This window comes from Prionailurus bengalensis (genome assembly GCF_016509475.1).
Source record: "Prionailurus bengalensis isolate Pbe53 chromosome B2 unlocalized genomic scaffold, Fcat_Pben_1.1_paternal_pri B2_random_Un_scaffold_46, whole genome shotgun sequence".
In the NCBI taxonomy this organism is placed as follows: domain Eukaryota; kingdom Metazoa; phylum Chordata; class Mammalia; order Carnivora; family Felidae; genus Prionailurus; species Prionailurus bengalensis.
Window position 1 is genome coordinate 345,800 of NW_025091153.1, and position 24,760 is coordinate 370,559.

The window sequence follows — 24,760 nt, forward strand, 5'->3', positions numbered from 1 at the left end:
AGAGCATGAGTGGAGGAGGGGTAGAGAGAGCCAGAGACCCAGAATCCGAAGCAGGCTCCAGGCTCTGAGCTGTTGGCACAGAGCCCGACGTGGGGCTCAAACTCACGAGCTGTGGGATCATGACCTGAGCCGAAGTCGGACGCTCAAGCGACCAAGCCACCCAGGCGCCCCACTTTTTTTTTTTTCAATGTCTTTCACACATGTCTTTTTTGATTTGTCCCAGTTCTTGGCCTCACCGTGGTTTTAGTTTTGGTTTTCCATTTTAACCATGATTTTTAATCCTCTTCATCTCCCCTCTTTTTTCTCTCTTATCTATCTCTGAACCATCTCTTCTCTCTTCCCTGTTGGGGGAGGGGAAGCTAAATCTCTAAATCACCGTTTTTACCCTCCCTTGCTCGGCTCCTTTTTCGCGTCTACCGTCCAGTCTTACGGTTTCAGACGGACCCTTTACCTTAAGTTCCCCTAGTTTCCCCCCGAGGCCAGACTGAGGGAACACCCCCCCCCCACCCCCGCCTTTCCCCTCGGAGAGAGACGACATCCGGTAACGTGCCTTCCAAGTGCGTTTCCGCCCTTTACCTGCGTCTCGGCGTGCGCCATTTCCGCCAGCCTACAGTGTCTCCGCCCTTCCCGCCTCCCTTCTTCCGAGCGTCTTAAACACAGGCCTCGGGCCTACAGCTCTGGGGGTACTTAGGGGGGCGGGGGGCAGGTCTGATGAGTAACCCCTCCCCCCAGGTCCCAGAGGGAGAAGCCTCCACATCTGTCTGCCGGGTAGATTATATTCAATTTCTAGATCATTATTTGAAATTATCTGTGACTTTTAAATTCAGATTTCTGTTGATTAAAATGTCCCCCATCATTCTTTATTTGCCTTTTTCAAAGCCCCGTATTAAAACTTACCTGGGCTAGTGAGCCTCAAAAGCAATTATTTATCCTTTTCTCAAATTTTACATTAAAAATGTCTGTGACCCAAGCCCACTTCAAAATTGTTTTCAAACCTATCATCTGGTTAAGGGATGAGCGTTAGGATAGGCCTCATCTGTTCCTGAAGATGTAAAAAGAAGGGGAACCGAAGGGAGGAACAAGATGGAATGTCAGGGATGGTGGGGGAGGGACCAGGCAAGGCTGGGGCCCTGACTGCTGCCTTTTTCTCCTTCTTCCTCAGCCCAAGACTTCCATGGCCTCCACTTCCCGCCGCCAACGCCGAGAGCGTCGCTTCCGTCGTTACTTGTCTGCAGGACGGCTGGTCCGGGCCCAAGCCCTCCTCCAGAGACACCCGGGCCTTGATGTAGACGCTGGGCAACCCCCACCACTGCACCGGGCCTGTGCCCGGCACGATGCCCCTGCCCTGTGCCTGCTTCTTCGGCTTGGGGCTGACCCTGCCCACCAGGACCGCCACGGGGACACGGCGCTGCACGCTGCTGCCCGCCAGGGCCCTGATGGTGAGTTTGCCTGGTGGGGAACAAGGTCATGAGCGACTAACTAAACGGGAAGGAGATGAAGGCCAACAAATGAAAAATAAGCTAGCGATGCAGAGGAAAGTAGCTGTCCACGTTGGCATGTGGCAGTCATTTGTGCCTTTAGGTTACTGAGCTACCATTCATTCTCTGAAGATCCCAGCATTCTCGAAACAACAACTTCAATTTTCACATCTTTCTACATTAGTAGCTACTGTGTGTCTTGACTGGTTGTCAAGACACAGTACAAAAAGTAGGATAGAGGGTAGGTTCTGCAGTTAGATTGCCTAGGTTCAAATCCCAGCTTCACATTTAACAGCTGAGTATTCTTGGGCAACTTCCTAAACTTCCCTGAGGCTTAGTTTGCCCGCGTGCAAAGAGTTAAATAACTCTTGCTATATTCCAGTACTTCTCACAAAACCACTCATCTAGTCCTCCCAACAACCCTATGAAACTATAAGAATTAATATTTTCCACTATTTGTCAGATGAGAAAACACCACAGAGAAGTAAAATTACTTGCCAAAGTCCCCCAGTGACAAAGTGGTAGAGCAGGGATTATAACCCAGGCAGCCTAGCTAGACCGTCTGTACCCTGTAACGACTGTGTTATCCTGTGTGATACATTACAGAATTATACAATGATAGTGCCCATGTTCAAAGCACCCATGCTGTCACGTATGTTTTGAGAATGAACTGACACCATATGCAATTAGAGCACCCGGCCTGTGATTAACATGCAGTAGATGCTGGACGTCGTTTCCGTTATCAGCAGATCCATACTCCCTTAGCCTCAGTTCTGCAACTCAAAACACTAAGAGCCAAACATTTTTCATCAGTCAGCCACCAGACTCGTTTGGAGAGAAAACCTAACCTGAACTAAAGGGAGACTATCTATCATTCATTTTTATCCTACTGATGGCTTTTCACTGCAGAAACATTTCACGTGTTTGGTTACCAGAGCTACCCAGGCTCTCCTCGGCTACCTAAGATACGATGTATGTACTTTCAGGTCAGCCCTACCAAGTCCCAAAAACATCTGAGTTCTAAGAAACCTTTGACACTGAGGGTTTCAGGTGGGGACCTATTGACAGCGGAGGCAGCTCAGTAGAGATAATAGCCCTTAGGAAAATAAAACCCTCTAGAGATTTTCCTTCTAGTGAGAATGTTGGAGGAAAATCTGGGTTGGAATGAACAACCTTAACTCAGTTTGATTGCTATTACCATCCTCCAGCTCCCCAACAGAAACCTCTCACCCCAAAAACTTCTCCCCATATGGTAAATTTAAAAAAACCCTTTAATTCCCCTTAACATAATGAGATAGGCTGGCACATTCAGATTTTTTGTTAAAAACAAAAAGAGCAGGTGTGCAAAATGCAAGCATCTAATTTGACAGCTCACGTTATACATGGCAAGAGAGCAGAGGACCCTGTGGCAGATCCCAGACCTCCTCCAAGTTCAGCCTCTACCCCTTACCGGCTGTGTAACAGGAACATGCAACTTAACTTCTGTGACCCTAATTTGCCTTTTTTATCATTATTATTATTATTATTTATATTTTAACTTGCTTCTCTAAAATGAAAGCTGTGACAAGTAAATGAGGCAAGTACTTGGCAGATTTGGCGCTCACTAGATGAGAAGTATTGTTATTTTTATTCTCATATTTTCCAATTATGGCTTTTTGAGTAATAAAACTACCTCATAGCGTGGCAGGATTTTCCTTCGTCGTATTGACATCTAAGAAGCATATGAAATTGATACTATTATCTCATTACAGATGAGGAAAGCAGGGCCCAGAAAGTTCAGGAACTTTTTGAAATCTCATAACTGACAGGTTGTTGTCTTTCCTAAGGGGGACCTGCTCTCAGGTCATTCCCAAGCTGTGGTGTCCTCTCGGGCCTTACTTCCTCCTGTTCTCCTGACGGTCCAGCCACCAGGTGGCCTTCTGGCTCTTTGGTAAAATGGCCTGTCTCATTCAGCTTTGAGCTGCTCTAGAGACCATTCTGTCTTAAAATGCAAATATTTCCTTTGACCAGATGAAATGACCCAGGATCCCCTGAGGAGGGGAGGTTTTCTCCCATTCCCACATTAGGCGAGAGATGAGGCAGTTCATGCTGGATTGTCTGGCTGCGCGGTCACAACCGCTGAGAAGCCAGTGAATGGCTTTTGGTAACTTCTTTTTGGGACCCATCACCTCATGGGGAAGTGGTCTTAGCTGCCAAAGTGCCCCATATAAACACACCTTAGTCAGACAATAACCATTCTCTGCATACAACAAGAATTAGTGGACACTAAGAAACGGTCTTTGCGAAAACAATCAAGTCCAAAGCCAGCCTGTTTTCTTTGTGTATGTGTTTTTTTATGTAACATTTACTGTACTTCTGTTCTGTGCCAGCACAGTACCTGACATCGCCCACCTATTACTCACTTTGACCTACACAGTAGGTGTAAGCGGTGGCCCGTTTTGCAGATAGCTGAGCCATCTGGTTTATGTTCCATTTGCCTTTCAGCCTTACCTACCATGGCACAACCACAAACCTGCAACTCCAGCTACCCAGCTCTGTCTTCAGTGACCCCAGGCATGTTTTCACAAGACTGCCTTCCCATCCACCTGATTTCCACTTTGCTAAGTTATCCTCCCTTTCCAGCCCAACATAAGCCCCACCTCCTTTTTGGAGCCTTCTCTAACCACCCTGCTCACTTTTTGTTTTTGTAATTGTTTGTTTATTTTGAGACAAAGAGAGAATAAGTGGGGGAGACAAAGAGAACTAGAGGGGAAGAGAGAACAGCAAGCAGGCTCCACACTGTCAGCACAGAGCCCTATGTGGGTCAAGCTCACAGATGGTGAGGTCATGACCTCAGCCAAAATCAAGAGTTGGCCACTTAACTAACTGAGCTACCCGGGTGTCCCCACCCTACCCACTTTTACCTTTTCTTCCTCTGTGCCTCTATCAACCATCACTCAGTATAAACTTACAATATTGGTGTGGTTTTTTTTTAATGTTTTTATTTATCTTTGAGACAGAGAGAGACAGAGCATGAGCAGGGGAGGGTCAGAGAGAGAGGGAGACACAGAATCCGAAGCAGGCTGCCGGCTCTGAGCTGTCAGCACAGAGCCCGATGCAGGGCTCGAACTCACAAACAGTGAAATCATGACCTGAGCCGAAGTTGGATGCTTAACCGACTGAGCCACCTAGGCTCCCCAAATACAAGTGTGTTGGACCAGTGAGTGTGAACGTGATGTTAAAATAGAAATCATGCCTCGTTATGGGGAGGGGAAGAACAGTGCTTCCACCACTAAGACACAGAGCGTGTTTTTACTTCAAAATTTTTTTCATCTAGATTTTTCTCAATATTAAAGTACAACATATTAAAGAACCCCGGGAAGTTGATTTGTACTGCTAAATTGATGATGAAAGTGGCATTTCAAATCACTGGTGGGTGGTGAGCTATTTAAGAAACAATTTTGGAGTATTTGGTTCATCTAAGGAAAGGACTCTGACCTCACCCCTGACTCAAAAGTATATTACCGGAGGGCCGCCTCAGTGGCTCAGTCAGTTGAGCATCCGACTTCAAGTCATGTCATGATCTCATGGTTGGTGGGTTCAAGCCCCACATCAGGGTTTGCACTGGCAGCACAGAACATGCTTCAGATTCTGCCCCTTCTCTCTCTGCCCCTCCCCGACTTGTGCGTGCACACGCTCACACTCTCTCGTGCTTGCTCTCTCAAAAATAATCAATCAATCAATCAATCAATCAGTCAATAACGGGGGCACCGAGTGGCTCAAGCAGTTGAGCATCCACCTCTTGATTTCGGCTCAGGTCGTGATCCCAGGGTTGTGGGATTGAAACCCATGTCAGGCTCCACGACCAGCATGAAGCCTGCTTAAAATTCTGTCCTCTCCCTGCCCCTTTCCCCGCTTGTCCACACGCTCTCTTTCTCTCTCTAAAATTAAAATAAATAAATTACAGCAGCTTAAATATCTTAACATGACAGGAAGGGTATGTAGCAAATTCACAGGAGACATTTCCTTTGGTGGTGAGGGGCAGATGGGGAATAATATTCAGAAGGCAATATTAGAGAAAGCTTTAACTTTACCTATGATACTTTATTTCTTTAATACAAAATAATGTTGCAAAAATGACAGAACAGTAACATACCTTGTGGGAGGAGTGGGGGTGCTTATTGTACTATACTTTTTAAATTTGTTTGGATTTCTAAAAATAAAAATTAGTAGAAAAAAAACACTAGAGAATATTTTTATAATCTTAGAGTGGGGAAAGCCTATCTAAGGATGACGTAAAGCCAAAAGCAATGAGAGAAAATATTGATACATATATAACTGCATAAAACCTTTCTAAGGATGGGAGAAAATATTTACAAATACTTGGCACAAGGTATAAACGTATACAAAGTGTACTACAAAGTATAAAGAGCTCTCATGTCTACATGTATAATTTCCAGGGGAAAAGTAGATGAAGAACATGAACAAGTCATTCACAAAAGAGATAAAGAGCCAGGGGCATCTGACGGGCTCACTTGGTAGAGATTGTGACTCCTGATCTCAGGATCATGAGTTCAAGCCAATGTTGGGTGTAGAGATTACTGAAAAACAAAATCTTTTAAAAAAGAAGGACACAAGGAAGGAAAGAGAAAGGAAGAAAGAGTGGGCCAAAACACATTAAAAAAGGAAAAAAAAAACAATGAAATCTTTTCCTCTATCAGATGAGCAAAATTAAAAGGGTGGGTTGGTGATACTCAACTTTAGTAAAGGACAACACAGGCACTCATATTCTGTATCAGGGCGTATGTTGGCACAAATTTGAGAGCAATTCAGTAAAATCGCACGTTCTTTGACTCAGAAATTCCACTTCCGAGAATCTACCCCACTCCTTGTCCACAGAGATATATGTAGGAGGCTGAACATTTTTGGAAACAAAGTCTGTTGACTGGGGGTGGGAGATGTTTGTTTCATATGCATAGCGGAACACTACACAGTCATAAAAAAGAATGAGGTAGGCTGTGTATACTCTTGTGGAAAAATACAAATGAGACGTTAAGTGAAAAAAGCAAGTTGCCAAACAATAGAAATAGCATGGTCACATACCTCTGAAAAAAAGACGCCCATATATGCATTTATACACACCAAGACAGGACTGGAAGGGACCACAGCAAACTGTTAACAGTGATTAAATTTATTCTTCATTCTTTAAAAAGAGAAAAATTTTTTCACATCAGTTGTATCCTGTTTACATTAAAATATTTACCCCTAGTCCTACCACACAGAGACCAGAATTTTTACACATTTCCTTCTAATTATTTTTTTTAACCATAAGATTTGGCCTCTTTTTTTCACATGGTTGTGACTGGATCCCATGTATGGTTTTATAGCCAGTTTTTTCCTCACACAGGCATCATTTTTAGTGGCTATTTAATATGCTGTGCCATATTTTACTTGCCCTGTTTTTTAGTTGGAGGCCTTACTCCTTAAAATCTATGAATTTTAAAACCTCCTATGGGAGTCTGAGCACCCACCCACCCTCCCGCGGCTGTGAACCCTAATGGGGAATAAACAGTTGAAAGACAGGACCAGGTATTTGCTGGATGGGACAAGTTGGGAGGGCTTGTGACCAGTCACATCAGTAATAAGTACCCCCTTCCCTCATCCTGATATGGTTTGGGCTGGGCGGCGCTCAGAGATGCACCAAGAGGTGATGGGTGGGGGGTGATGGGCCTTGGCCAGCCCAGGTTGGCCCATTCTGTTTTCCTGCCTTCCTGGCAGTGACAGGACAATCCTTCCCTTGTCCCATCCTTTTGTCAGGTGGCCAGTACTTCCCAGCACCACAAAATAAGGATTTAAGGACTGCCGGCCCATTTCCTCCTGCCCTAGGGAGAGAAAGTAGGTCCATAGGAAGGGAGGGTACTTCACTCACCTTCCTCTGTCCCGGAGTGAAGAGGTGCTTGGTGGCCATGGTGGGTGGGCTTGACCAGGGGTAGAGGGCTGGGTTGGTAGTGAAGTGAGCAGCATGGCCTTCTGCTGATGCTAGAGTGGATGCAGTGAGGGCTCAGGAAGAGGGGGGTTCAGGAATGTCAGTCCCTCTGCTGTTCACCCCCAGCCTCCTGTCAGCCAGCCCCTGGGTGGGACCCTCTATATCAGCCCTTTTCCCCTGCCCTAGGTCAGCAGTCATTTGGAACAACCTTGCTCTGTTCCTGGGAACATTTCCCTTTACTTCCCAATCCCCCTTCCAGTATGCCCCATATGAGGTTGGCTGAGAGAAATTCCCCTGAAAACACTTATTTTACTCAGTTCATTGAAAAGTATCGTAAGGGCCTCCTGAATGGCTCGGGTCAGTTAGACATCCTTCTCTCGGTTTGGGTTCGGGGCATGATCTCACGGTTTCATGAGATGGAGTCCCACATCAGGCTCTGCACTAACAGTGTGGCGCCTGCTTGGGATTCTCTCTCTCTCCCTCTCTCTCTACTCCTCCCCCAATCACGCTGTCTCTGTCTTTGTCAAAATGGGTAAATACTTAAAAAAAAAAAAAAAAGCCATGTACAAAGGCACCTCTTATTTATTTGTATATCTATAATGGTACAGAGTAAAACATACAGGTATTTAACCAGTCTGAATTAGTTTTGGATGAGAAACACAGGGTTATAAAGTGACAGTATTTTCAAACTAAAAACGAAGTACATAGTTAGAGGTTTTTGACATTGCCCGAGGTGGCTGGACGCAGACTAGAAAATGTCATTTAACATAGCAGAACTCCCAGGACACTGAAACAGTTTGTGGGAACATAGGTCATAATATTGTAAACTACCACACTTATCACACATGTGGTAAACTATCAGTAGATATTTGTCGGTGACCGTGGTTTCCTAATGCCCAGGAGACTTCCATGTGGGCAACCCTTTCCGTTGCTCTAAGACCAAGGGAGGGAGTGACCAGCAGGATTCAAGATGGCAGCCTGCCAAGGAGTGGGAGTCCCAGCTAATTTCTGCTCACTGCTCTCCCACCAACAGCCTACACGGACTTCTTCCTGCCACTGCTGAGCCGCTGCCCCTCTGCTATGGGAATAAAGAATAAGGATGGGGAGACCCCTGGGCAAATTCTGGGCTGGGGACCTCCCTGGGATTCTGCTGAAGAAGAGGAAGAAGACGAGGCCTCTAAGGAGCGGGAATGGAGGCAGAAGCTGCAGGGAGAACTGGAGGATGAGTGGCAGGAGGTCATCGGGAGGTTTGAAGGTAAGGAATCCATTCCCATCCATAGCTGCCCTTCTTCCCCTTGACTGCTTTTCCTGTACCCACCGCATGGGTGCTCCCACTGGCTTCCTGTGCCCCCTTTCTCTGAATCTCCCTGCCGCTCTTGCCTGTCACCTTTTCACAGCATCTCCCCGACCACCCCCATCCTGCCCTCCCAAACAGATGATGCTTCCCATGAGACCCAGGAACCCGAGTCCTTCTCAGCCTGGTCAGATCGCCTGGCCCGGGAACATGCCCAGAAGCAGCAGCAGCACGAGGCAGAGGGAGCCCGCCGACCCCCACGGGCTGAGGGCTCCGGTCACAACTGGCGACAGCAGGAGGAGGAGCAGCGGCTCTTCCGAGACCGAGCCCGGGCCAAGGAGGAAGAACTGCGTGAGAGCCGAGCCAAGAGGGCACAGGAGGCTCGTGGGGACCGAGGGCCAGAGCCGGCCAGGGCTGGGCCCAGGGCAGAGCACCCAAGAGGAGCAGGGAGGGGCAGCCTCTGGCGCTTTGGCGATGTGCCCTGGCCCTGCCCTGGGGGAGGGGACCCAGAGGCCATGGCTGCAGCCCTGGTGGCCAGGGGCCCCCCCTTGGAGGAGCAGGGGGCTCTGAGGAGGTACTTGAGGGTCCAGCAGGTCCGCTGGCACCCTGACCGCTTCCTGCAGCGATTCCGAAGCCAGATTGAGACCTGGGAGCTGGGCCGCGTGATGGGAGCTGTGACGGCCCTTTCTCAAGCCCTGAATCGCCACGCAGAGGCCCTCAAGTGACCCCAGGGAAAGAGTGAGAAACTGCAGGGAGTGCAGCCTTAGAGGCAGGGCAGTAGTAAGGGGCAGGTCAGGGCGGGGGTGACGAGGAAGAGGCTGATGCTGCCCCGCGCAAAGGATATGGGGTGGGAGTGAAACTTGTAACGAGTGGGGGTGGGGAGGATATGGGCCACCGCCACTGCTCCTTGACTCCTCCATTTCCTAATAAGACCTGGTTCCACATCTCACTCCCAGTGTCTCCTCTGCCTTTTTCCATTGCTGTGGTTTTCATCATACGTGACATCTCCTTTCCCACCCCGCCTGCCAAAACCCGCAGCTCCTACACACCTGCAACACGCACGCACACACTGAGCCGCGCTCTCAGCTGGAGGCAGGAAGGCCCTGCTTGCCCACCCCCATACCTAGGCAGCCCGGAGAAGACCCATGTTGCCCCCCAGTCTCACTCCCCTCCCTGCGCTGGGCTCCTCTACTCTGCAGGCAGTGACTGGAGAAATAGATGTGAACAGAGGCAAAAAAGGGAACAAAACCAGTTTCCCTCCTCTCCCCAGTTCCCCGGGGCAGAACCACATCCTCCTCCCCACTTAACACCCCCTTCCCCCGGCACAGGGCTTTCCCTTTGCTGAGTCACTGAACGTTCTGAGTTGGGGGCAGCTGGAGCTGGGGGCCATGAGGAGATTGTGGGAGGACGGGATAGAAGCAGAACGGACAGAGGAAGAGCCCTGTGGGGGAGTGGAATTTCGGTTGCTAAAATTAGGAGCCGGGGAGGGAGGTGGAAAGAGCCAAATTATGTAACCTGGGTTGTCTGCTCTTGGGCAACCAGGGATCCACACCCAAGGCTATCTCCCCTCTAGCTCCTCAGTCCATCTCTGTACCTCTGTACCCCAATCCTCCTCTCTACCCAGCTTCTGCCCCCACCCCAGACCCGGGCTTCATCTCTGGGCAGTCCAGGCCTGGCTTTCCGGATAGGTATCTTTTCCTGAAGTTGAGAAAAAGGTCCTGGGGGTTGGAGGGAGAGGAAGCTGTTGACAGTACCAAAGCCCAGTTCCATTCCCCAGGACACAACAGGGAACTCCGTGAAAGGAAGAGACGGTACAGGCATGCGCTGGCGTGTACAGTCTGCACAGGTCTGCCGCAGAGAATCTTACGGGTCAGAAACCTATTTTTCAGATCTGGAGGCCCCATGTACTCGGGAGAGTCCCAGGCGTGGAGGTGGAGGGGAAGCCCGTGGAAGCAGGGGCACACGGGGTGGGCGCAAGACCCTGGGAGAAGACAGCTCAGAGACCCAAGGCCTCGCAGGGACCAGGCAACTGTTCATGGAGCAGGAGGAGGAAGGGCTGGTGAGAAAGATCCTGTGAGAGGAAGCTGCTGTGATTCAGAGAAGAGCCGGCGAGCTGTGAGCAACCCAGGCGTCCGGTTCCTCTCACAGGCCGGAGGTTTCGGAAGTGGCATGCAAAGAGCCCATGTTTGTTGTCGGGGGGAGTTGGGGTTAGGATTCGAAGCTGGGGCTTGACAGGTAAGCAATAGAAACTTCTGGTGTCCAAATTTGCTCTTCCAGGAGATTTTTCTCTGGTTTTCAAATCATTTCCCCTCTGCCAGAGTTACGTAAAACCAAAGCAAGATAAGCCCTGATACCTGGCCCCCCAAACCTCCTTCTTTTCAACGTCCCTCCCTGGTGTCTGGCCCCCGGCCCTGTTGGGGGTTCCCCTGAGATGAGGGCTGTTCACTTTCTCTGACCACAGGGTTTCCGCTTCTGTGTCTCTTCTTCCTAGGTTGATAAAAATACTAAGCCCTAGAGGCCTTGGCTTCCTCTGACCCCCTGGGGCCAGGTAGCAGGCATCCTGTCCACTGTGATGGGGGCAGGGAGGGAGGCCCAGGGGTCCCCAAGGGATGACTCAGTGCCTCCCGTGAAACACTGGGGAGGTGTGAGTGTATCTGCTCTCGAGAGCTGGAAGGAGGAATCAGTTCTCAGTGAAGGATGATGCATTGGGGTTCAGTTAGAAAAACGGGATTAGGGAACAAGACTAGCAAGATAAAAGAGTGTCAGTTGGGGAATTGGGGTCGCAGCAGGTTTGGGTTAAGTTAGGAAAAGGGTTTGGGAGGGACTCTATTCAGTGTAGTTCAACTGAGCATCAGGTAGCCGAAAGAAACCCAACCTACTTCAATATAAGTCCCACAGGGGAGGCAGGCCCACACCTAACTGTGACTCAGGGCAGGGTGCTGAGTAAATCTTATAGCGTAAGACATGGTGGATACAGAAAGGGGAAGGTGCATTCCATCCTAAAGCACGGGGGGGCGGCGGACTCTGAGCAGGAAGAGGGCATTTGAGCTGGTGCTGGTGAATAGGTACAATTTCTATGGGTGGGGAAGGCTCTGTGGATAAGTGAAATGGCTTCAGCTTAGGCCAGGAGTCAAAAAAAACGGCGTATTGAGGAAAAAGATGAATGTTGTGAGGTAGACGAAGTACAGGTGTGAGTGTGCACATGTTGAAGAAAGGACCACAGAAGGCCAAGATGAAGGATTTGGGCCTTCATCCTGTGTGCCATAGTGACAGCTGTGCAGAAGAGAGAGAGCAGGAGAGTGCTGCAGGGGTTACAGACAAAGAGTAAAGAAGAAAACAACTATCATACGGTGAACACCTGCCATGTTCCTAACATGAGTAATTCTGCCAAAACGGTTCAGAAGGTGGGTGGTGGATCTCTATTATAAAGAAGAAACCAAGGGCTCATAAACGTACTGAACTTCCAAAAAGTAGTGCAATTAGCACGAAGCTCATCTTACTCTGAAACTTGTGTACTTTCACTTAGGCCCCAGTAACAATGGCATTAAAGGAGGAAACAGATCTTAGAAACTTGAAAGGGTAAGTCATTAGCACAAGACAACTCCTGGGATGGTGGGACTGAGGGAAGAGGAATCTTAGGTGACTCTGAGCTTTGAGCCTAGGGGATTAGAAAGATGATGCCTTCCGCCTAAAAGGAGACACCTGGCTGAGGGAAAAGATAAGGAATTCAGTTTCAGACATCGAATCAATAATTTCTTTTTTGAGAGAGAATCCCAAGCCGACTCCACACCTAGCACAGAGCCCAACGCGGGGCTCGAGCTTACGACTGTGAGATCATGACCTGAGCTGAAATCAAGAGTTGTACACTCGGGGCTCCTGGGTGGTGCAGTCGGTTAAGTGTCCGACTTCAGCCAGGTCACGATCTCGTGGTCTGTGAGTTCGAGCCCCGCGTCAGGCTCTGGGCTGATGGCTCGGAGCCTGGAGCCTCTTTCCGATTCTGTGTCTCCCTCTCTCTCTGCCCCTCCCCCGTTCATGCTCTGTCTCTCTCTGTCCCAAAAATAAATTAAAAACGTTGAAAAAAATAAAACAGTCACTCCTTTAAAAAAAAAAAAAAAAGTTGTACACTTAACTGAGAAGCCCGCTGCCCCTAATCAATAAAATTTTATTAAGTGCCGGATAGGATCAGGGTACTCTGCAAAACAAAGGGTGTTTTTTTATTAAAAAAAAATTTTTTTTAATGTTTATTTTTGAGACAGACAGAATGTGAGTGGGGGAGGGGCAGAGAGACAGGGAGGCACAGAATCTGAAGCAGGCTCCAGGCTATGAGCTGTCAGCACAGAGCCCGATGTGGGGCTTGAACTCACCAGCCGTGAGATCATGACCTGAGCCAAAATCGGACACTCAACCGACTGAGCCACCCAGGCGCCCCCAAAGGGTTTAAATGAAATAAACTCACTGACTTCACTGAACTTACACTCTAATAAAATAAACAATATGTAAGTAACAACTACAGGTAATTACCCTAAGTAATGCTTAGAGTAATAAAGTGCTCAAAGGCGGCCTGCTGAATTTGAGATGCTAACATAACACTCAGGTTGGAGACTTCCGGCAAGCAGGTCCGGAGCTCAAGAGAAAAGTTTGAGCTGGAGGGGTAGATTTGAGCATCATTCCCTTCCTAGCGGAGATTGAGCCCCTGAGTGGACAGGATCCCCGAGAGAGGGTAACCAGAAGAGCCCCTGAAGATGGTAGGCGCAAGAAGAATCAATAAAGGGGGGAGGTGGGGAAAGAGGAGTAGGGCAAGGGAGGGGTGTGCCAAGCAGAGACAGGGCACCCACATCTAATCCTTCAAAGAGGTCTAGTAGGGGAAGGTTGAAAAGATACTTTGGGTTCAGGAACTAGACAATTACAAATTTTGAGAAAACAGTTTCCACTTACCAAAGGGGCAGAAATCACTTTACATAGGTTGAGGAATGAGTGGGAGGTGAGGAAAGGGAGGTGGTAGGTACAAAGTCATAGAATGGTGAATGTGGAAGATAACTAAGAATCATCTCTGCTTCAACCCACGAATTTTACAGATAAGGAAAATTTTACCAGTTCCCAAAAAAAGTGGGCAAAGGGGCTAGTCTCTGGAGACATCACACAGAAAAAGAAAGTGAGAGATGGGATGGACATTTGAGGGAAAAACAGAGTCCAGGGAAGGATTTTCTTATTTACAAGAAATTACAATATTACAAAAACATGTTTGTAAAATGCAAGCAAGGTGCATGAAGAGAGAAAGATACTAAAGATGTAAGCGGGGAAAGAATATAGTAAAGACAGAGGAAGTGGAATACACAGTGCAAAGGATCAGCCTTGGACAGGAGAGTCCTCTGAGTCAGAAGAAAAGAAAGATGAAATGTAAATAAAGTGAAGGAAAAGAAGGACGTGAAGAGATCCAGCTTGGCGTGCCTTGAGCACAATAAAATAGATGATAGTATCACCAACTGAAAGTAAAGAGGTCAAGAGGCACGGATTTTTAGAACAACGCCTGCAGGGGTATAACAGGGAATCAAGAAAGGATTAAGAAACACTGAGGGCTTTCTGAGATTAGATGGCCAGGATTAGCAGACGGCCCCTTTTGGTGACATGACTCCCTCCTGCAGTGTTTGGCAGCCCAGGAGAAGCCCCCAAGAATGAAACAATTGAGTTTACCCAAGTCAAGTTTTTCAAGGTCATCTTGGTAGAACACCAAGTGATTCTTTTTTTTTTTTTTCAACGTTTATTTATTTTTGGGACAGAGAGAGACAGAGCATGAACGGGGGAAGGGCAGAGAGAGAGGGAGACACAGAATCGGAAACAGGCTCCAGGCTCTGAGCCATCAGCCCAGAGCCCAACGCGGGGCTCGAACTCACGGACCGCGAGATCGTGACCTGGCTGAAGTCGGACGCTTAACCGACTGCGCCACCCAGGCGCCCCAAACACCAAGTGATTCTTAAGTGCTGGTGAAAGTAGTTGAAATTTTTGACCATGCAGTGCAAGTTAAACCAAATGGACAAGGAAAACAAGGAAAGAAGAGGGGTTGGAAGTCTTAGAATAGAGAACTAATTTGATGGGAGGGAAGAGTTGGGGTTGTGAAAGTGGAGTGGTCGTGATGAGAGGGAGAATTCAGAGTTCAAGATCTCAAAGATGTAGCCCTTCCAAGTGAGGCTGAGGTTTGAGAGACAACCTTGCTCGTGGATGCCTAAAGTAGGGAAAGAGGCTGGAGAGCTGTTGTAATTGAGAGTTGAAGCACTGAGAGGACAGAGCGTGAGACTCATCTGTGTGGTTTTGAACTCCCTAAAGATGTTGGTGGGGATGAGATACGAAGAAAAACTGAGCTAGATATAGATGTTAAGAGTGTGATAAAGATTTGGTGGAGAAGACTGTGCTGTGCAGATAGAGCATGGCAAATGCGAAAGGCATGGGCTTCAAGAGAAGAAAAGGAGGTTATCAGTGGTGCAGAATCATGGTCTCTCCTCTGCTCCCTGCCTCCTAGTGATTGGGTAGAAGAAAGAGCAGGCTTCACCACAAAAGAGAAGGAGCATCATTAGGGTAAATACTGCCAGAGGAAGACTCTTTCAAAAATGAAACAGAATATTTAAGGAATTCCACAGAATACTGTGAAATTGATTGGTAGAAGTGTCCTTGTGGTGTAAGGAATCTAATCCAGGGAGGTTAGATCCCAGTGAGAGTTCAGGAGAAGATGACAAAGTCTGGAGGGGTTTGCTTCTGGAAACAGGAGGTAGGTCCCTGCTTCTGGAATTTAAAATGGAAGGTACATAACATTTATTATGAGGGGGAAAACATAAATACCTTGAAGGGGGTGTTAAGAGGATGCACAAGACAAGGTATCCCTTCCAGTTCCATGGCATTAAATGCCATCTTCATGCTGATGACTCCCAGCGTTGTCTCTCTAGTTCTGACCTTGCCTCTGAAATCCAGACTCCTATGTCACTGCCAAGTGACATCTCCACGTGGATGTCTGCCTCAAAGATTTAGACTTAACCTATTCAGAATTGAACTTTTGGTTCTCCCATCCCATCAGAATCCACTTCTGTCTCTCCATCTTCCACCCCCACTCCCCTGCCATCCAATTTATCATCTAGTCCTGGCAATTCTACCCCTGAAATGTATCCCAAATGTATCTACTTCTCTCCATTTTCATGGCTGCCACCATCTTCTCTCCTGCTATTGCTGCGATTGCCTCCTAACTGGTGTCCATGCTTTCACTCTTTACTCCTACAATCCAGTCTAGACACAGGATCTTTTAAAAACATAAATCCAGGGCTGCCTGGGTGGCTCAGTCAGCTAAGTGTTAGACTCTTGATTTCAGCTCAGATCATGATCTCACAGTGATGAGATCAAGCCCCTCAACAAGCCCCACGTAGGGGCACCATGCCTCGCGTGGAAACTGCTTGAGATTCTCTCTCCCTCTTCACTCTCTCTCTCTGCCCCTCCCCTGCTCAGGTGACTGCACGTGCAAGCTGGCTCTCTCTCAAAAACATTTTTGTAATAAAACTTAAAAAATTAAAAATAAAAATATAAATCCAATCACCTCTGCCTCCCTCCTCCTCCTCCTCCATATCCCCTATTCCCCCCTTCCCCTGCTAATACACACACACACATACACACTGACACCTTCCAAAGGCTTCCTATGGTTGAATAAAAGCCAGATTTTCCTTTTATTTCCCTTTGCATGGCCCTGTGTGATCTGGCTCCTGCCTCCTCTCTCTGACCTCATCCCCCACTGCTTCCCACTCTCTCTCTGCTCCAGCCACACCGGCTTCCTTTCTGTTCCTCAACACCCCCAGCTCATTTCTACCTTCCAGCCTTTGCAATAGGCTATTCCCTTTGCCTGGAATGCTTCTCCCCTAAACCTTCACCTGGTCACTTTTACTTGTAATTTGGGTCTCAGCTTAAATGCCACTTACTTAGGACTTTCCTGACCACTGTGTCTCAAGTAGTCCTCTGCCATTCATCACATGCCCTGTATTATTTCCTCATAGCACTACTTACTGACTTCTTCAGTATTATTTCCTTTCTGCCTTGCTAGGATGTCCGATTTGTTTGTCACCATATTCCTACTACCTAGAACAGTGCCCAGCACGTAATGAAAACTTTTTAAAAGTTTATTTATTTTGAGAAAGAGAGACCAAGCGGGGGAGGGGCAGAGAGAGAGAGGAAGAGAGAGAATCCCAAGCAGCCTCCACGCTGTCAGCACAGAGCCCAACTCAGGGCTTGAACTCACAAACCGTGAGATCATGACCTGAGCCAAAATCAAGAGTCAGATACTTAACCAACTGAGCCACCCAGGGGCCCAATGAAAATTTCTTAAATGGAGGGATGGATAAATAATGGGGTGAAACAGGAGAAAGCTCAACTTCAGGTCTGTGGCTTCGACTGGACTTACCTTTAGAGTCAGGTTTAACTAAAGGGTCAGGTATGGAGATGAGTAGATTTCAAGATTTAGCTATAGGAAACAAGGTTACGTTAGTTTAGAGGCTAAGTTTACTTTCAGGTTCATTTATTGGGATGTGTTTAGATTTGAGGTTAGGGTTGAGTTTGGGTTGCAATTTGGGTTGAGGTTAAATTTGAGTTACGGTCAAACTTATTAAATCTCAACTTAGGTGGTTAGGCTAAGTCCAAGTTTGAAGCTAACGTCATTTCAGCTTCATTTGGAGGCCTCAGAGATTTCACTAGTTTCTCCACAGAGCCCACTGTAGAGACTGTATTTCCCTGAGTTTGGGGCACAAGACTCTAGTCATCACCCCTCCCACCCAGGGAAAGCCCCAAACCAACTGCTGGCCTCCCCAAGAAAGAAACCGAATTTCACACAACCTCCGAAACTGAGATTGAAACCAAGATTGGCCCATCGCAAGGAGCGCCCTTCAGCACATCACAAATGCCCGTGACACTGAGCCTCAGCCCAGTTCTTGCCCTTCCTTCCTCTCTGTCTCTCATGTCTCCCCATCACTCCTTCTCACCTTCCCCTTTTTATCCCTCAATGCCCCAGTCTTCCTCTCTGACCTGTTTCTCCCTTTCTCAGTTTCTCATCATTAATTGCAACATTGTTTTATATTTTAACATAAATGAGGTCTCTTAGTCCATTGGCTCCTACCATTGGAGAGGCAGAAGGAGACAAGAAGAAAAAGGAACCCAGAGGAAAAGGGACACAGAGAAAAGGAAAAGAGCAAGGACCAAGAGGGAAACCAACAGGGACATAAGAGAGAATAGGTTAAAAGAATAAGAACCAGCCAACATATTGACAAGATATTTAAAAGGAGCATCTGTGGCTTCTCTTCCTCCATCACATCTGGTCAGCCACCAAGACCTGCAGATTTTGCCTCAAAAACTCTCCTCCTGGGGCGCCTGGGTGGCTCAGTCGGTTGAGCATCCGACTTCGACTCAGGTCATGATCTCACCATTCATGAGTTCGAGCCCCACATCAGGCTCTGTGCTGACAGCTCAGGGCCTGGAGCCTGCTTCAGATTCTATGTCTCCCTCTCTCTCTTCCCCTTCCCCTCTCACGCTCTCTCTGTCTGTCTTTCTCTCTCTCTAAAATAAACATTAAAAAAAAAAACTCTCCTTTCCATCCTCCTGCTGCTGCCTCTTGTATCTCCTTCCTAGGTTATTGCACAACTCTCCTAACAAGGCTCCACTTCTGGTTTTGCCTCCAGCCCCCTAACTCCCATACCCCAGTCCATTCTTCATGCAGCTTCCAGACTCATTTTTCTGAAGTACCAATCTGCGAGTCCCTGTCTCACTTAAAAATGTCAGTGGCTCCATTTTGGATCCTCTGTCTCCCTCTCTCTCTGCCCTTCCCCCTCTTGCTCTCGTTCTCTCTCTCTCTCTCTCAAAAATAAAATAAATATTTATTATTATTTTTTGTAAATTTTTTTTAACGTTTATTTATTCTTGAGACAGAGAGAGACAGAGCATGAATGGGAGAGGGGCAGAGAGAGAAGGAGACACAGAATCCAAAACAGGCTCCAAGCTGTCAGCACAGAGCCAGACGCGGGGCTCGAACCCACAGACCACGAGATCATGACCTGAGCTGAAGTTGGATGCTCAACCGACTGAGCCACCCAGGCGCCCCTATTTTTTGTATATTTTTGAGAGAGAAAGAGACAGAGTGCGAGCAGGGGAGGGGCAGAGAGGGGGAGACACAGAATGGGAAGCAGGCTCCAGGCTCCCAGCTGTTAGCACAGGGTCCAACACGAGGTTTGAGCCCACAAGCCATGAGATCATGACCTGAGCCGAAGTCAGACGCTTAACTGACTGAGCCACCCAGGTGCCCAAAAAATAAAGCATTAAAAAAATAAATACAAAATAAATACAAAAATAAATACAAAAATACAAAATAAATACAAAATAAATGCAAAAAAATAAATACAAAATAAAACACTTAAAAAAGAAAAAATAAAAATTGTTGGTGGCTCCCCATTATAATTAGAAAGAAGCGAAACTTCTTTTCTTGGTTTTAAACCCTTCAGAATGTATTCTCAGCTTACCTCCCAAGCCTCATCTCTGCTCCTTCTATTTGTACCCAATTGCACCTCTTGGCATACTTCGTACTCTTTTACCTCCAGTCCTTGCACATACCGTTCCCTCCATCTGGAATACTACTCGCCATCTTCTTTCCCTCAACACTTAATGCCTGACACCCCTCCCCCAGGCCAAGTTTGATGGCTTTTCTGTGGGCTGCCCACCGACACACTTTGTTGTAATGATCTGGCAACCTTCCTGTCTTCTGCACGGGTCTTTGAGCTCCCGGAGGCCAGGGGACTGTCTTTTGCGTCTGCATCCTCATTGCCTTGTGCAAGGTACTCAGGAAATGTTTGTGAAATCCAGAGAAAGGCAAAGAGGCAAAAGGAGAGTGAAAAGAAATAATAGATGAGTTTGGAAGGCATGAAAAGCAAAGGGGAGGAAAACAGGAGAAATGAATCATACACACCCTGAATGTTACTTACGTGCCTTTCACAGGACCCCAGACCACTCAGAAACTTTGTGCCAGAGGAGAGCAGCAATATGCCCAATGCCACAGAGGGAGGGCTTTAGCCGTTCAAAACCCTCAAAATGAAAGCATAACAACATCAACAAAAATAATAATGATAGTTGGGGTGCCTGGGTCACTCAGTCAGTTAAGCATCTGACTCTCAGTTTCAGCTCAGATCATGATCTCAGTTTGTGGGTTCAAGCCCTTCATCAGGCTCTGCGCAGATGGTGCAGAGCCTGCTTGGGATTCTCTCTCTCCCTCTCTCTCTTCCCCTCCCTCGTCTCTCTCTGAATAAATGAACCTAAAAAAAAAAAAATAAGGGGGGCGCCTGGGTGGCTTAGTCAGTTAAGGGTCCAACTTCAGTTCAGGTCATGATCTTGCAGTTTGTGGGTTCGAGCCCACATCAGGCTCTCTGCTGACAGCTCAGAGCCTGGAACCTGCTTCAGGTTCCATGTCTCCCTCTCTCTCTGCCCCTCCCCTGCTCATGCTCTGTCTCTCTCTCTCAAAAATAAACAAACATAAAAATTTTTAAACTTTTTTTTTAATTTTTTTTTCAACGTTTATTTATTTTTGGGACAGAGAGAGACAGAGCATGAACGGGGGAGGGGCAGAGAGAGAGGGAGACACAGAATCAGAAACAGGCTCCAGGCTCCGAGCCATCAGCCCAGAGCCCGACGCGGGGCTCGAACTCGCGGACCGCAAGATCGTGACCTGGCTGAAGTCAGACGCTTAACCGACTGTGCCACCCAGGCGCCCCTAAACTTTTTTAAATAATAAAAATAATAATGATGATTTCACATAGCAGATTGTTATTTTCTCAATCTTATGAAACATGGATAAAATCATCTTTAGAAATCTTGCTTTTCGTACTTACAAATTAAGTGAAAACTGGCTCATGTATAAAAGTGCTCATATAGGGGTGCCTGGGTGATTCCGTCAGTTCAGCGTCTGACTTCAGCTCAGGTCATGATCTCACGGTTCGTGGGTTCAAGCCTCGCGTTGGGCTCTGCGCTAACAGTGAGGACCCTGCTTGGGATTCCCTCTCTCCCCCTCTCTCTCTCTGCCCCTCCACTGCTCAAACTTTCTCTCTCTCACAAAAATAAAAAAAATAATAAAAACAAAAGAATGTTCATATCAATATCTTTCATAGTAGCCAACAACTAGAAACAAACCAAATGTCCGTCCACAGAAGAATGAGTAAATAAATTAGAGCATATTCACACAATAGACCATGATATCATAATGAGAAACAAACCAGCCACTACTGATACATGCAACCACATGGATGAATCTCACAAACATCGTGTTGAGTGAAAAAAGCTAAACCCAAACCAGTACATTCTGTGTGACTTCATTTATACGATACAAAAGCAGGAACAACTAGTCAATGGTGACCAGAAAGTGGTTGGTTATCTTTGGAGGGTATCACCTGGAAGGGGGCATGAGAGAACCTTCTGGGGATCTGAAAAATATGGTGGCTACATGGCTATCAGCAGATGTAAATGTTCAACAGGCTGTAAATTTAAGAGGTGTGCACCTTACTGCACCCAAGTTAAAAAGGGGAAATCTTTAACAATTTTAAAACAGAATACTGGTTCTGCAAATGCAGCTTCGAGACAAGTCCTGTGATTGTCCCCACCTTACCTTAGCTCACCACCCTCCAGCCCCTCACCACCCTCCAAAGTCTTCCCTGTAGAGAACTTCAGAAGTTGCTACATTCCTTGATCCCGGAGTGTGTGTTTGTTTGGGGTTATACAAATCTGATCTGTGGGGGGGCTGCCTAAGGTGGAGATAAGGTAGAAGACATCCCTCCACAGTGAGAGGAGACCTCATCGTATGTGAGTACATGACGACATCTCTGAGAAGGGGAACCATAACATTTATCTTCCAAACGAGGACACTTCTGAGAGCAAAAGGGAGATCCATGAACATTTTCACCAGGACGGCAGGCATAAACCAGAATGTCCCAGGCAAGGGGGTAGATCATGGAACTTCTTGATATAAAACCTGCCAGATGACCAGGAAAGTCCACATAATGGGACAAGTGTGAGTTGAGCTGTTTGGGACAAGGATGGGGGCATCAGAGGAGGAAATGGGCACAGAGAGTAGCCTGTAATCAACCAAGGGTGCAGAGGTGTTATATATAATCACTCTTCAGGGAACCGGGCCTCCAGCCCACGCCCCAGCTGCTCCCCCCTCCTCTCCGAATTCACTGTCCGTCCCTTCCCTGGAACTCCTAAGCCTGACCCTGCTCCCTGCCCCTCCCAGCCCACGGTTCCCCTGACCCCACTCCCTTTCCCAGAACTCAGTCGTCTGAGCCCCCAGCCTGCGGTTCACTCCTAGGCCTCAGCCTTTCCTGCCTTCGACTGAAACAGCAGCATCTTCTAAGCCCTGGGGGCTTCCCCGGGCCCAGCCGGGGCCTAGAACCCGCCCGCCGCCTGCCACGCTGCCACTGCAGCTTCCTCTATAAAGGGACCCAGGCGTCCGGGCCCAGGGGCCCCACAGAGCAGGTGAGACTCTCCCGCCCCGTCTCCTTGGGCTGCCGGGGGGTGGACTCCCCTGGGCACTCTGCCCCTCCGCCTGCGCCCCGGCCCCCCTCCTGTACCTCCTGCCTGAGGCTGGGCCTTGGTGGGTTTGGTCTTGGTTTCTCCTCCCTCCGACTCTTCATCAGTCATTTTCTCCCTGTCTCTATCACACCTTCTCTGTTTCTGCCACGAGTCCTCTCTGTTCCCTTCCCGTGTCTCTGTTTCTCTTTCTGTCTCCCCCTGCTCACCTTGGGGTTTCCCTGACTGCATCTTGTCCCCTTCTCTTATCCGTTTTGCCCTGTCTCTCAGATGGCTGTCTCTCCGCGGGCAGGCAGGAGGCCGTCATCTGCACCTTGCCCCGCCCCACTCACTGTCTCTCTCCCCCCCGCAGGTTCTCCCCATGACACCACCTGGAAGGCTCTACCTCCTGCGGGTGTGCAGCGCCCCCCTCCTCCTCCTCCTTCTGGGGCTGCTGCTGGCCCTGCCGCCTGAGGCCCAGGTGAGGCAGCAGGAGAACGGGGCAGCAGGGGTGGCCCAGCCCATCTTTGGGCCCTAGAGCCATCCTCGTCCATCTTCTCCCCTAGGGGCTTCCTGGTGTTGGCATCTCACCCTCAGCTGCCCGGACTACCTATCAGCACCCTCAGAAGCACTTCGCACAAGGCACCCTCAAACCTGCTGCTCATCTTATTGGTAAACACCATCTGGCCCTCCAGACACATAGTCCCCAGCTCTCCTCCTACACCCCCTCAAGGAACCAAGCATCTACCGCACCCCTCCCCCAACTTTCTCCACCTCCCAAAACAGGGGCATCCCTCTCCCATCTGTCCTCCCAACCATCCCCCCAGGAACCCAGTCCAGCACCTACTTCCTCAGGGATTAAGACTGCTGACCCCCAGCTTCTTGACCTCTCCCATCCCCTATGGCTCTTCCTAGGAGACCCCAGCACCCAGAACTCACTGCGCTGGAGAGCAAACACAGATCGTGCCTTCCTCCGCCATGGCTTCTCCTTGAGCAACAATTCCCTCCTGGTCCCCACCAGTGGCCTCTACTTTGTCTACTCTCAGGTGGTCTTCTCTGGGGAAGGCTGCTTCCCCAAGGCCACCCCGACCCCTCTCTACCTGGCCCATGAGGTCCAGCTCTTCTCCTCCCAGTACCCCTTCCACGTGCCTCTCCTCAGTGCTCAGAAGTCCGTGTGCCCAGGGCCACAGGGACCTTGGGTGCGCTCTGTGTACCAGGGAGCTGTGTTCCTGCTCACCCAGGGAGATCAGCTATCCACTCACACAGATGGCATCTCCCACCTACTCCTCAGCCCCAGTAGTGTCTTCTTTGGAGCGTTTGCTCTGTAGAAATCTCCAGAAAGAAAATTAATTGGTTTCAAGACCTTCTCCCATTTTGCCTCCGTGCTGACCACTTCAAGGGTGTCACCACACCTCTTTCGACCATTCCACGTGTCTCAAGTCTCCCCTGCTCATGTTACCTGGAGCTTCCAAAGAAGGAATTCTAGGCAGCCCGGGGGACCACACCCGCCTGAACTACACCAATGCGAGGCTGAGGATTTCAAGTCTGCCTAGAAATTCCCACCCAGAGCTCTTCATCTGTCCTGCCCATCTAAGGAAGGCCTGGCCCTGCACGTGGAGGGGGCAGACACATGGAGGAGCTTGAGTGGATGACAGGAGGCAGGGGAGGGGGGATTATTTATAAAGGGAAAAAATTAAATTATTTATTTATGGAGGATGGAGGGAAGGGAATAATAGAGGGCCATCAGAAGAGAGAGAGAGAGAGAGATACACCCAAGAGATGAAGAGCCAGAGAACATCAGCATAAGGATAATCCAGGGAGAGAGAAAACAAGTGAATCTGAGACACCGGGGAGCTCTAGAAGGAAGCAAGAGACTCTTAAGATCCAGCCACTGCTTGACTAGACACCCCATGAGGAGACATCTGCACCTTCAATGAAGCCCAATAAACCTCTTTTCTCTGAAATGCTGTCTATGTCTGTCTGTCTGGGAGGGGAGAATTTCCCAGGTCTCTAAGGGATGGAAGGAGGACAGAGGCCCCCGAAGAGACAGGAACTGTGGGCATACAAGGAGATAAAGGGGCCTAAGGAGCTCTGGGGGAATGTGGTAAAGTCATAGAGGTGAGGCAACCAGAGATATTGCAGGGAAACCAAAGGATAAGCTGGGAAGAAAAGGGAAACATGGGGGTCCAAGGTCTGGAGGAGTGGAGGTCAGGGGGGCCACTGGCAGATGCGGCCACATGTCGAGGCTCTGAGGAAAGGGGGTTACAGGAGGCCTCTAGGGAGACGTGATCACACCAAAGGTGTTCAGGACCATGGGGGTGGACATGGGGATCCTCTGGAAGACATGGCTGTACAAGGGCCCTGAGGAATGGGAGAGCCCCCAAGGCGGGGGGGGGGGCACCCAGGGGACACTTTAGGGGACAAGGTGATACAGAGGGGCTCTGAGGGCTAGGGCTACCTCCAGAA

The 24,760-nt window shown here is 48.6% G+C and overlaps 2 protein-coding genes across 2 annotated transcripts; both read left to right on the forward strand.

Annotated features, from left to right (window-relative positions):
* Window positions 1-592: 592 nt before the first annotated feature.
* Window positions 593-9,686, forward strand: NFKBIL1 (NFKB inhibitor like 1). The gene is made up of 4 exons (XM_043571793.1): window positions 593-768; window positions 1,163-1,439; window positions 8,477-8,698; window positions 8,879-9,686. The coding sequence occupies exons 1-4, from the start codon at window positions 712-714 to the stop codon at window positions 9,460-9,462; spliced, it is 1,140 nt and encodes a 379-aa protein (XP_043427728.1). The 5' UTR covers window positions 593-711; the 3' UTR covers window positions 9,463-9,686.
* Window positions 9,687-22,284: 12,598 nt separating this feature from the next.
* LTA (lymphotoxin alpha) lies at window positions 22,285-24,258 on the forward strand. Its single transcript, XM_043571844.1, has 3 exons — window positions 22,285-22,775; window positions 22,861-22,966; window positions 23,210-24,258. The coding sequence occupies exons 1-3, from the start codon at window positions 22,677-22,679 to the stop codon at window positions 23,620-23,622; spliced, it is 618 nt and encodes a 205-aa protein (XP_043427779.1). The 5' UTR covers window positions 22,285-22,676; the 3' UTR covers window positions 23,623-24,258.
* Window positions 24,259-24,760: the final 502 nt, after the last annotated feature.

What these genes read in the sequence shown, in the direction of transcription:
- NFKBIL1 (XM_043571793.1), top strand. Translation starts at nt 712, where the DNA reads ATGAGTAACCCCTCCCCCCAGGTCCCAGAGGGAGAAGCCTCCACATCT. An exon ending in CCTCCACATCTGTCTGCCGG is followed by an intron (nt 769 to 1,162) that starts GTAGATTATATT and finishes CTTCTTCCTCAG; the next exon opens with CCCAAGACTTCCATGGCCTC. An exon ending in TGCCCGCCAGGGCCCTGATG is followed by an intron (nt 1,440 to 8,476) that starts GTGAGTTTGCCT and finishes TCCCACCAACAG; the next exon opens with CCTACACGGACTTCTTCCTG.
- LTA (XM_043571844.1), top strand. Translation starts at nt 22,677, where the DNA reads ATGACACCACCTGGAAGGCTCTACCTCCTGCGGGTGTGCAGCGCCCCC. An exon ending in CCCTGCCGCCTGAGGCCCAG is followed by an intron (nt 22,776 to 22,860) that starts GTGAGGCAGCAG and finishes CTTCTCCCCTAG; the next exon opens with GGGCTTCCTGGTGTTGGCAT. An exon ending in ACCTGCTGCTCATCTTATTG is followed by an intron (nt 22,967 to 23,209) that starts GTAAACACCATC and finishes GGCTCTTCCTAG; the next exon opens with GAGACCCCAGCACCCAGAAC.